The sequence below is a fragment of the Scylla paramamosain genome, chromosome 23 (genome assembly GCF_035594125.1).
Source record: "Scylla paramamosain isolate STU-SP2022 chromosome 23, ASM3559412v1, whole genome shotgun sequence".
In the NCBI taxonomy this organism is placed as follows: domain Eukaryota; kingdom Metazoa; phylum Arthropoda; class Malacostraca; order Decapoda; family Portunidae; genus Scylla; species Scylla paramamosain.
The window spans coordinates 1,952,986-1,965,866 of record NC_087173.1 but is presented as its reverse complement, the minus strand read 5'-3'; the positions used below and the strand labels follow the sequence as shown (position 1 = coordinate 1,965,866).

At 42.9% G+C, this 12,881-nt stretch overlaps 1 protein-coding gene across 5 annotated transcripts in view; it reads right to left on the bottom strand.

The window, feature by feature from the left end:
* Window positions 1–2,701: 2,701 nt before the first annotated feature.
* The window catches only part of LOC135111987 (3',5'-cyclic-AMP phosphodiesterase-like), a 148,302-nt gene continuing 138,122 nt past the window's right edge, over window positions 2,702–12,881 (bottom strand). For all 5 annotated transcript variants that reach the window (XM_064025737.1, XM_064025736.1, XM_064025738.1 and 2 more), the window contains 6 exons: window positions 10,699–11,024; window positions 9,058–9,156; window positions 8,715–8,879; window positions 8,075–8,452; window positions 7,547–7,729; window positions 2,702–7,202 (listed from right to left, as the gene is read on the bottom strand). In XM_064025737.1, coding sequence (XP_063881807.1) covers window positions 6,888–7,202; window positions 7,547–7,729; window positions 8,075–8,452; window positions 8,715–8,879; window positions 9,058–9,156; window positions 10,699–11,024 — 1,466 coding nt within the window. In that variant the 3' untranslated portion in view covers window positions 2,702–6,887. The remainder of the gene's footprint in view (window positions 7,203–7,546; window positions 7,730–8,074; window positions 8,453–8,714; window positions 8,880–9,057; window positions 9,157–10,698; window positions 11,025–12,881) is intronic.

The window sequence follows — 12,881 nt, the reverse complement described above, 5'->3', positions numbered from 1 at the left end:
TCTCTCTCTCTTGTTACGTCTTATGGTCATCATACCGTGTTGTTTACAATCTTGCTTTGTCTTTCGTCTGTCATGTTTCTCTTTTATTGTTGAATTGCGGAAAGGCACGCTATTTTCATGTCTAAGCTCCGCAACACAATTCCCTTTCTCTCTTCCTCTGCTTTGTATTTGTTCTAACTTCATTATAAGGTATTGTTTGTCAATATTCCTCTTCTTTCTATGTCATGTCCATCTCTACATTCCTCATCATTATTTGAAGTTACGAAAAGCTACGAAAAGTAACGTCATGTTAGCTCTTCAGTCGCACATATTTTTCTTTCTCCATTTAATTGACAAAAACGTGTTTTAGGTCTTTGTTATACTACATTATCAAGTTTATATATCCTGTTAATGTTACTGTCCTTTTGTCTTCGCAATATTTTCCTCTTTCAGTGTCATGCTTAGTTCTCTACAACTTATTTCCCTTTTCTCTAACAAATGAACGAAAGACTATTATTAGTTCTATTACACTGCTTTATCTGTTTCCTTGCTACAATTAATATTTGTATGTTAAGTTTGTCCGTTTACTGCTTTTGTTGTGTTGTTATATCATGTTTGGTTCAATTTCCTTTTTTTTTTTTTCCCTTTTACTCGTATCTATTCTTCTTTTTGCTATTCGTATTTGTGGTCTCACTGTTGTTCAGTTGCGTTGTAACCTACTGACCAAATTAATTATTATATTATTCTTTATCTTATTTCTATCATCGGAACTATCGGCTACTGAGTGATCATATTCACGAAACAACAACAACAACACTAGTCATGATAATAATAATGATAACAAACTTCCCGCATGACATTTCTCGCCCAGTCTCTTTGTTCTGGCAGTCTAGCTCAGTCCTCACACCACGTTGCGTTTTGTATGAGTCAAAGACCTCCTTGTCCTTCATAAAACCAAGGTTCAGGGTTAGCTGCCCTCGGTGGTTTTCCCCTTTACGTGGACTAATGTATTCTATTGAGTCACGCTAAAAACTCTCAAGACCAGAATAACAGTACTGTGATAATCACAGAAAAAAAAATAGTGAAGTTTGGGAGAGGCTTGCAGTTACTCATAGCTGCGTGTGTGTGTTTGTGTGACCTACTGAGTCATGTTAGAATCTTGTCAAGCTAGTCTATCAGTACTGCTTAAGCCCCAAAATCATGGGCCCCACAGACAAAATGAGCGAAGTTTGTGGGAGTCTTGCAGTAACCTACAGACACAGTGATGGTGATAATAACGAAAGATAACGATGATGGTACCAGTGTGTATGTGTGTGTGCGTGTGTGTGTTATGCAGGCCCAAGCAAGGAAGGAGAGTGGGCGGCTCCCATCTTAAGCAGGAGTCTAGGGGAAAGGTGATAGGGGACGCCCATACACAGGAAGTGAGTCCTCGCACGACGCAGATCGATGTGTCCCCGTATGTATGCGTGTGTGCCGCGTAGTTCTTACTACAGCCAAACACGTGCGGTGGAGTTAAAGCCTGTAGCACATAAAGACCATTTAGAGGCTAGTAGCTGTAATACATAATTATTAATCTTATAGTGGCATAGAAGAATAATAGGAGGATATAATATATAAGGCTGTACAAGGGTTAGATAGGACAGAAATGGCATTGACTGCTATGATTGGATATATGATAGGATAAAACGTATGCATTAGTACGGAGAGAGAGAGAGAGAGAGAGAGAGAGAGAGAGAGAGAGTAGTGTATATTACAAACTTTAGCGTGAGTCAGCAGCAGCACCAGTAGTAATTATTATTATTATTATTATTATTATTATTATTATTATTATTATAATTATTATTATTATTATTATTAGTAGTAGTAGTAGCATCAGTAGCCGTAGTAGTAGTAGTAGTAGTAGCTGCAGGGTTGGGTTCGATTGAGTACGGTTACATTGCAAAATCCCCCCCCCCCAACACACACACCACGTGTAGTTTGGAACACGGAAGGGTGGCGAATATGGTATGAGGTTGAGAAAGGTGTGGCTTAATTTTAATTTACACGTCACGACTTATAGCCAATGATATTTACCTACTAAAATCCCCAGCGTTGACAAATCGCTTTGCTAAAAATAAGGGTAGGAAGGCTGCTTCATCAAGTAGAGGGCCCTTTGTATCACATGAGTGAGCAAATCCTTAACCTAATGTAATTATAAAAGACTGAGAATCCCAGTTAATGCAGTGAAAAAAAAAAAAGAAAAAAAGGTCCATAACATGAATGTAAATTACTTTGTTCCTATATTCACTTGATTGAGAAAGTCGGAAGTAAGAAAATTAATTGTTTGCAATGAGCATCACCTTATTTTTCTCTTTGCTGTAACACTCTTGCAGCTGGCACTGACATATGAACACAGTACATCTGAGGTCAAGCAGCGGATAGCCAGTAAAACAGCGAGTAGGAAAGGCAAGTCTGTAAGCGTCTCTTCAGTCCAACTTGTCCCAGACAATGAATCAGGGGGCATGAAAGAGTGCACTGCAGTCATGTGCCTTTAAAGCATGGTGCCTGTGATGGCTGAGGCATATGTATTACGTCCTTCATGGAATGTGTGTACAGTTACTCACCTGGACAAGGGTTACAGTACAGTGTGGGCCAGCAGTCACCCTCTGGCCATGCTGGTGAATATGCTGAGTCGCTCAGCAGTCAGACTTTGCGCGGGCTTTGGTGATAGGTGAATATGAACTTTATTCCAAAAGTTTATTTTATTAAATAATTCTAACTATTATACATAAAATTATATAATTTATACGGATTTCATATTACCCATATATACATAGGCACAACAGACTGTACAATTGACTAAGCATACCAAGTTGAAAGGTTTGAAAATGTGATGGAGTCTAACAGCAGGTGGCCACACAGTGCGAGACACGGGTGGAGGGGTATAGTACACATGGCATGAAGTACACTCGGGTATACTGCTGGCCATACCCTATCTGACCTCTTCCGTCCCCAACACAAGGGTCTCCCAACACCTCTCTCTCCAACCACACCCTCCACTGACTATGCTCTGTATCCCTCCTCCCATTCTGTTACCCTTCTCTAAGCTCTACTGCCATCCTCACCCCTCACCAAGCCCCATCCCTCTCTTCCGCACACCTCCCACCTCTCCTACTTCTTCCATGTCCTGGAGGAGTAAATGGGAAGAAACGTTGCCACCGTCATTGGCTTCCTCCTTTCTTCACGTGTGAAATAGTACAGGTTTCTGTCCCTGTAGCGCTCTGTGCAGAGGAAAGGACCTGCCTTGTATCTGTTGCAATCATATGAATGGGAAAAAAAAAAGAATAATGTAGACGTAACCAATGTAACTCCACCAGTAAGTCGTCTAACACACTTGTGAAAATACTGCATTTCCGTCTACACTTAAAAAAAGGAGAGAAAAAAAAAAGGTTCAGCACACACTTTCTGCAGTTACTGGTGACTTATTGAACAGTACAAATATAGTATTGATATATAAACAATGTTATACTGTATTAAAAATAGATATATTCTTAAACAATGTGAAACACAACCTTTAAGTCGACAAAAGTGTTTTACAATAATTCTGCACAGGTGATTCCTGATACAATTAAAATATGTCCTGGAGGATTTCATTTTTTTTTCTATTTTTTACTGTTGGTTACAAGATCCTCATTGTGCATGGAAGGGAAACAAACATATATACCAATATCTTCTAAGCAGATACAAAATATATATTAATATACACTCATTATATAATTTGCAAAAATATTAAGGTTTCTGAGTAAGGATTCAGAAAAATAAATTGAAAAATAAGTTAGTTATATAGCACATTTGGACTTTTAAACAATAAGATCCACACACTGAGCACAGGAAGTGGTTTGGTTTGGTGGCCACTTCAGCTGTGGTAATTTTACTGGGTATCTTCATAAGAGAATCAGACATGGTTCCTCAGCCTGGCAGAGCAGATTGTACACACAACTCGAGCCATGTCCCGTGGCCTGCCCTCGCCTGGCTCAACAGGCGGCAACACCAACACCCTCACACTGGGTTACAGTCATCACAATTATGAGTCAGCAAAACATCACAGTCACTCATCAGCACATAACCCTGACCTAGGCTCAGCTTGGGCCAGGCCAGATTTACTCTGACCCAACACCAAATAACAATGATAATTTCTCCATTAAAAAAAAAAAAAAAAAAAAAAAAAAAAAAAAAAAAAAAAAAAAAAACAGAAAAAAAAGTCCCATATCTTTACAGGATAGTTAGTTACTGTAAATATGTTATTACACAGAGTCTCATCATAGTCTGTGCAGATGGTCCTGGTAGTGAAATAGACCTGAGGTGCCAACCAATCTAACATAAAGTATGTACATTATATATATATATATATATATATATATATATATATATATATATATATATATATATATATATATATATATATATATATATATATATATATATATATATATATATATATATATATATATATATATAAATATGTTAATAAGCAATACTGCTTAAATACTCATACATCTTATTATACACCTGATAATATTTACTTGCACCTCTATATACATGTAAATACTTTAAAAATAATACACATGTATAGGAGACCCATTCAATAAATTATGAGAAAAATTAACATTTACATGGTATTAGACAACTACATACAGTCACCCTGTCATAAAGGTGGGATTAATGCTTCTACTATAAAAAATAAATATATATATCTGAATAATTAGCATTTAGTGAAGGGCGAGTCTGTCCTCAGGTCTGTGGGGAAACATCTGCAGAGATAAACTGTCCCACTTTTCTCCTCTTGAGCTGTCTTTTCTGATGGCGAGTGAGGCTCCGTTCACGGTGCCTGTGGAGCACCACTGTGAGGGAACACGCGCGCCAAGCACAGTGCCAACGCCAGGGCTGGAGTGCACAGTACACTACATTATAAAGACAGGAGCAACACTGATCTCTGAAATGACTGCAATGAGTGGACACAAACATCATGGCTATGGAAATGGTTATCTGTGTGGTGCATATTTATCAGAGTTTCCCCATTGCCATGATCTGTCTACAAGGAGGGAGGGAAGGAGGGAGGGAGGGAAGGGCGGGGGACTGCAGGAAGGACTGGAGGGCTGCCGGTGTGGCCAGTGCCGAGCCGAGGGGCGCTGGGAGTGTGGCTGGTGAGCGACACTGGGCGGCGCGGGATGGAACGTGACACACATTAGGCTCTCTTCATCACAAGGGAGTATTCTACTTGAGAGGCTCAGATTTACTTCATTTCAGGCAAGTCCAATGGTTTGAGTATCACAGGCCAATTTGGTGGCTTAATAATGTAAATTACTGACTTAATATACTTTGAATTAAATATTACTGGCTGACAGTAATTTACTTTATTATAAAAAGAGCAAACATAATGTGGAATAAGTAATGTGTCCTACAGACTGAAACAATTGTAAAAGTTTATAGGTTCTTTCTAAACTGCACATTTCAGGATGATGGACAGCTGGGCTGACTGATGCTTTTATAGGCATCTACCTTGAAAACAACACATTTCATGATGAGGTCAATGCTACACTGTTCAAAGGTCGAAGGATTCAAGACTGGAAAATACTTGTTAGCATAAAAGCTATCTAGAGAATGAGAGAAGGTTTACAAAGTGCCTGTGTTGTTTACTGCAGAGAGTGAATGAAATGCTAAAATCTGAACCTCTTCTTCACGGCTACCTAGTTCAAAAGTCGGTGAAAACCCATCAGTGAAGTTCATCGAACATCTAAGGTAGCGCCAAAAAAGCTGTCAAAAGAATAAAATCTCAAAGTGACATTGCAAAAATATTAAAAACGAACTACTCATGAACCTTGCACAGTAAGGAGTAATGAAAAAAAATTCTAATGGTGGCAAATAATTTTTCCACACTACTTAAAATAAGTAATGAAAAAAGGGAATCAATAATATTATCTAAACTCTTACATCAGTTTCAAGTGAGGGACATTTTTTTTTTTTTGTATTTTTTGTATTTTTTGTTTCATTTGCCTGACAGGACCCACCATCCATGTCCTCAGCTGCTGTACAAACTTAAATCCCTCGAGCTGTGCAGCAGCTGCAGTGTGCAGTCACAGCAGTGGCTCTTTAGTCCACTGGGGTTGAAGCAATAAATTATCTTTGGCTTCTCCGACAGCAAGTTTACTCTGGGTGTCGGCAGCGGCAAACCCCGTCAGGCACCTGTGTTACGAAAGAGCTCACGTAATAATGCCCCAGACTGGCACAGTGAAAGCACTACTCGTGTGCTGGTTACTGATGCTGCTATCTGATATGTACCACACAGAAGCCTTAGTCCTCAAAACAGAAAAAAAAAAGAATAAATAAAAATAAATAAATAAAGAATAATCAACTCCCCACAATTGTGCTCTCGAGGCATCACACATCGTTGCCTTCATGGGATTGGTACTTTAAAAGGAATGACCACCCAAGAACAGAGTCCTCGTGTGACAGACAACTCCCCACCAATGTTCTCTTTTCTCATGTAACAAACCACCACCACAGGATCCATATTTCTTTTAAAAAGGAACGATTTGGCACTGTTCACTGTTGTGACCGGCTCTCCATCAATACTATAAGAATATATTAAATCACATTAGGCAAGGGTAGGTTGGCTGAGGCCAGGCATTAGCTCAGTCACTGGGAGCTCACACAAGCCCACGCGGTCGGCCCCGAACCAGCAGGGCCCGCGGCAGACACAAATAAATCTCGCAACATGAGGTAAGGAGGTGAGGGCCAGAGGCAGGGGTGTGCAGGAGGACCGGGGATGCAGCGGTGCCCCTTGCCTCCCGCTGCAGGGGCCGTCACTTGAGGTGCAGCCACCGCATCACCTTCCGCTTCAGTCTGGCACAGTAGGACGCCACCAGCGGTCACATTGTGGGATCCTCCCCCCGAGCGTCTCCTGGCGGCCCTCTGTTCCCACTGCCTTCGTCGTCAAGTGTAAACTGAATCTGGATCCTGTCAGCAGCTGCACAAAGCTCCTCCTCAGGTGCATCCTGGGAGTTATCTCCAGGGTAGTCCTCCTCCTTCAGGTCATTGGAGGAGGAGGAGGGGGAGATAGGGATCATGCGGTTGTACCAATCTCTGTTCTCTTCAAGGGTGTCCAGGATGTCCTGGGCATCGGGGTGCACCAGATCTGCCCACGTCTCCCACAGTGGATGGACGATGTAGTCAATGAAGCCAACCTGCCAAAGACACCACACTTCACTAAACTACACTGGACAAACATAAACACACACCTGTATCTCTATAGGGAAAAATGTTCCTTCAAATAATCTTTGCTATTTTTGGCTAAACCTTTTGGCTCTTCTTTAGAGACTGGCACCTCAGTGGGCATTTTTTATGTATAATTTGTTGTTCTTGCTCAGTGGTCCTGTTACATAAAAAATAAGAAGGTTGTCATTCACTCATTCATTCATCACTTCTCTACTAAAAAACTGTTTCTCATCCCTTTCCTCTCATATGTTGTCTTCACCTTCCCTCACTCAAGCTTCCCATACAGACAGGTAACCTGTCAGCTGTGCCTCACCTGTGACTTTTCAATGGTGGCTGTATGTCTGTCACACATGGGGGAGATGTCCATGCCTTGGTCCCTCTCTCGGTCACCTTGTTGGAAGAACTCCTCCATGATAGAAGAGACCCAGTTTCTGTACATTTCAAGAGGCTTGGTGGGGTTGCTCAGATCAGCACAGTGGACCATGTTTTGTAGCACCTGGTAGGGAATGATGGATGGCATTTTTTTTAGATGATTAGATGTATAAGCTCCTGCCATGAAAAACAGCATTCCATGATATGAAAAAAGATTATCATACATTATCAGAAGAATGCTAATGGATAAATCCTTGGATGGTGACACCAGGTGTTAAGTTTTAAGTGCCCAGGAGTTGCCTTATGCAGGCCAATAGGTTTTTTGCAGTCTTTTTGTTCTCTTATGCTCTCATGTTTTTCTATTTCTTTATCTACATTGAAAAATTATCAGCCCTTTGCAATCTCCTAATATCCTCATTTTCCTGTGCTTTTTCATTCCACATTGAGTCCTCCTAAGCCTCACACTCACCTGTATCCTGTCTGTGTAATTGTCAAGGAGCAGCACCCCAGAGCCAGCCACCTTCTTGGTCTCCACCATGGTCTTGAGGTCAGCGAGGAGGCTCATGTGTTTGCTCATGTCTGTCGCCAGCACCATGTCAATCACCATCTTCCTCAGGGTCTGCCGGGGCTTCTTGCCGAGGTTCGTGAAGATGTCGCAGTCTTCATTCTGGAGCAGCTTGAATGCCACAGCCAGGTGGTGGTTCTCCAGGACTGACTCGTCATTATACATGAGGGCAAGTTCTGAGGAGGAGTTGATCAGGTACTGGTTGGTGAGGCCCGGGTGGTCCACATCGTGAATGGCAGCTGCGAAGATGGCTGCCAAGATCTCCAGGGGCGTGAACACATTCTGCAAGGAGGACTGGTGTGAGGGACAGCCAGGGCAAGAGGTTTTACAATGCTGCTAAAAATTAAGAGTGACATGCTGGCTTTAAACTTAGAGACATGATATAAAAAGCACAGACACCTGAATATTAAAAACAGGCACAATAATCAGTCATAAATTAAGTCTCAGCAATACTTTTATAGACAACTGTATAGTGTTGCTTTGATGGGACAAAAATACAAGAATACAAGAATAGTTCTCATACAAGGAAGACAGGGAGACTCACTTCAAGGGCCGGGGAGTTGAGGAGGACGTGGGTGGACTGGGTGACGTCAGCGGCGTGCAGGGAGTTGTGGTACGGCACATCCTTCAGGTAGTGGTCCTCCAGCGTCATCATGAAGGTGATGAAGGTCTTGGGCGGAATATTGAACGTCTTAAGCAGGTCTCTTTCCTGTGTGGGAAGAAAGGCATGGTGGTGACTGAAGATGCTGTGGTGACGATCTGAATGGAAAATATAAACATTAGATGTATTACGTAGAACTTATTTCTTATGGGTTTATCAGTTTGAATGGTTATTAGCATATGCAATACAAAGCAGTAAGTGGTGACTGCTCAGCTTAAACACTTACCATAAAGATTGCGTAAGTAACGGTGGTGAGTGGCTTACTGTCGGACAGCTCAGAGATCCTGTACACATCAATGCCCCACTTGTCAATGTCCTCCAGTATCTGAAATGTACAGAATATTCATAAATCTAAATTTCCTTTGACAATCTTTAAGAGTCTATTCACAGAGGATGCATGTGTACAAGAGTGAAACTAACTAACTGTGGCTAATGTCACCTCAAGTGCAAAGTACATATGATCCAGCTTATAGTTATGGCAATGGGCATGAGTGTGTGCTCTCTACAAAGTAGGTGCCACCACATGTCTTCCAAGGCAAAGAGCTGGGAGAATGTAGGACTGACACCACTCATGAAGACTAGGAATAAGTGGAACTAAGATGTTTGTCTTTTACTGGGCCTGAAATATATATATATTTTTTGTATGATAGTAATGGTGATCACTGATGATGATAACAATGATGAAGGTGACGGTAGAGCTGTGAGTGAACTAGCTACTTTTACACTGGAATGATGAGGATGCATAACAAGAAGGACAAATCTAAGTTTAGGGCGTAAGTCACACTACATAATTTTAGTTTGATTATGATAACTTCAACTTTAGTCTCTGTATATATGAGTTGGTGAAGGATGTCAGCAAAATATGAGAAGAGGTCAGGCAATGTAGAGTGACCAATGCAATGTAGCTAAGTGTTTGTATAGGACTCAAGAAACCACAGGTGCTGATCCCCCCCTCAACAAGGAGAGAGACAGCACTGCACATTGACTGGTTTCTCAAGACAAAGTGAGTGAGTGAGCCAGTGAGTGAGTGGGTGTTTCTCTTTAATGCAGTTGTGTACTGATAAAACCACGTGACCTTATCTCTACTCAAACTACAGCCATCCATTTGCTCTAGTCACATGCTGGTGTGGCATTATCAGTTTTAATCATGACAGGTAAAATGCAGCCATCTAATTACCTCTAGCACCATATCAGTGTCTCCCATTAACTAACACCTGCCAAGAGTGTATTGTGAGAGCAGTGCACGGGACAGAAGGGAGAGTATGCTCGGCAGGAACCTCATGATCTGTAGGTTGTGTACTGTGTGTGGGAAACTCAGAATTACAGGTATTGTTAAGGGAGGTGGCGTGTGGTGTGGCTGAGGTGGAGGCTGGCTGAGTGGGGAGAGGTTCATGGTTTTGTCTGTACGTGGCTTGCACAGAAAAGCAGTGACACTACTGACTGGAGGCAGACAGAGGAAATGTTAATTTACCTCTTCACAATATTCCTCCAGCTGCCCAAAAATAACAATCAAAATTACAACTAAGGTCAAAACTCCTTAGGAAAAATGTCATTATTATTATTATTATTATTATTATTATTATTATTATTATTATTGTTGTTGTTGTTGTTGTTATATACATTTCTGATACTGACAAAGTGAATTCTATTGCATGGTTTGATACAGGGGCTTGTTTTGTGCACGGTCGTTCTGGGACCTCACACTCAAACAATACGAGACATGACCCAACCATGAGGCGGGAAGAGTTTATCGACTACGAGACAATCTGAGGCCCCACACGCTATCGCCCCGAGACAGGACACTCTCTGGCCCACACACTCGATATCATGACCTCAAGGCACCTCACACAAAGCACCAGCACAGTACCTTGCCCAGCTCATCCTCTTGGCAGGTCTCCACGCCGTACTTGGGTAGCTTCTCGCCAGTGAAGGAGTTCGCGTGGAGCAGCGGCTTCTTGACGCCCTGGATCTGGGACATAGACACCCGGTTGGTCGCGCTGATTGCTGCCGTGCCCTGTGCTGCTGACGAGGCTGAGGCAATGGACTGCAACACATGGCCACTCCTCTCTCCGCCTGCTGATATTGCTGCCGACGACATCCCCGCGAGGCTGCCGGACAGGGTTCTATCCTTCTTCTTAGGCCGTTCGCCATCGTCCACTCGCAGGCTCGGGATGTCGAGGTCTTGCTGTTGGTCTGTAAGAAAGAAGGTCGAGTTAGCTGTGCCTCAAGAGCGGCTCATACACATTACATATTTATTCTGGAAGATTTGCCTTCCTAATGATCAATAAATTATCTGGTGTACAAGTGCACGCGGAACAAAACGCGTGACAAGTTCATCGTGAGAGACGCAATGTTCGATATGCAGGCTGTAGCAGATACAGCTACAGTATGGCGGCTTGAAGGGAAAGTGTGACAGTGGATCAGTCTGGTGACGAGGAACTCTGACGGTACGAAAAGGAAATGTAATCTGGGAGGGAATGGGCTTAGGGAACGTGACGCCGCCGCAGGTGGTTGGTAGTGGGCGCCGCGGCCTGTCTTCAAGGTCTGCGTCGCCACAGTTGAGATTATCGGGTAGCTTGTGACCGATGTGGCTTGGCAGAAATTCCGATTTATTACGTCTTAGTTATGTAGGACATCTGGAACTGCATATCTTTCGTATATGATGCGCATCACCTGTAACACAACAACAGCAGCAGCAATAACTATTACTACTACTATAGCTACTATTCCAAGCACCATGTGAAGCATTGATGAGATGTTGGCTGCATTACCACCACTGTCTATGTCGCTGGTGATAATACACCAATGAAAAACGCTTCCGTGTAGTGACCAGCGAAGACTAAACTCCATATCACTGCAGGTCATCAACAATGCGGCATCAGATTCCACTTCAGCAGCTGGTGTGGTATCGGAACCCTGAGAGGAGGGCGTGTCTGCCAGCCAGATAGCGCGCTCCTCGCCTCGCCTCTCCCAGCAACCAAGCGCTCCACTTTATTTCCTTCTGTTGGTCCCCGGAATTATTAGTTGCAAAAATATCGTACCTAAAAATATACCTCGGTGTACTTTTTTCACTCTACGGATATTTGAATGAAGCTTCGGTGTCTGAGCAGAAGGAGGAAGAGGAGGAGGAAGAGAAAGAGGCGGAGGAGGATGAAGATGCGAAAAAGGGTAGGAAGAGACTCATAAATACCATCTCTTCCCTCTTTACCGTTTGTTACTAAATAATAACGTCCCCCCGATGTGCTGCAATATCTCTCCCGCTCTCCCCCTCCTCTCTCCCCCACCCGGGACCAAGGCTCGAGTGTGGGGGCGGGGGAGGGAAGTCGGCACGTCAATATTCCCGTAGTAACAGCACGAGACCATTGAACGACCACTGGGAGTCACGCCCCTCGAGTGTGGTGGTGGTGCAGGAGGCGGTGGAGGAGGTGGAGGCGGCGGCAGTGTGCGGTAGAGACTGAGACGGTTGAGGTAAGGATGAGGAAGAGTAAGAGAGAGTAAGAGAAGATACAATACGTTACTCATTGCTTGTTATTCTGCCTTCCTGCCTTCCTTCTTACCTAAAACTCCTGAATTCTTGAGTATGAAAACATAACTTAAGTTAATCATTACCTGTTACTCAGTCTGTTACTCTTTTCCTTCCTGCCTTTCTTCTCTCCTACTTATGAAATCTTGAATATGGAAGAGAGTGTGACACAAATACCCAGGAAGGAAAGCAGGAAAAGATCCCAGGTTACTCATTGCCCATTACTCCATTTCTTTCCTGCCTTCCTTCCTACGGCTGATGAAATCTTGAATACGGAGGCGAGTGTGACACAGATACCCACGGGAGAGAGAACATATCCCTAAGTTACTCATTGCCTCTACTTCCCTGCGTTTCTTACCTACGACTCATTAAATCTTGAATACCGGGACGAGTGTGACACAAATACACTATCTCCTCGTTTATCCAGCAATCTATTTATCGACCAAAGGCAGAGAGGAACACACCACGGAGTTCCTCCCCCGATATCCTCCCGTGGATTCGAACCGGGACCATCAGATTCATAGACA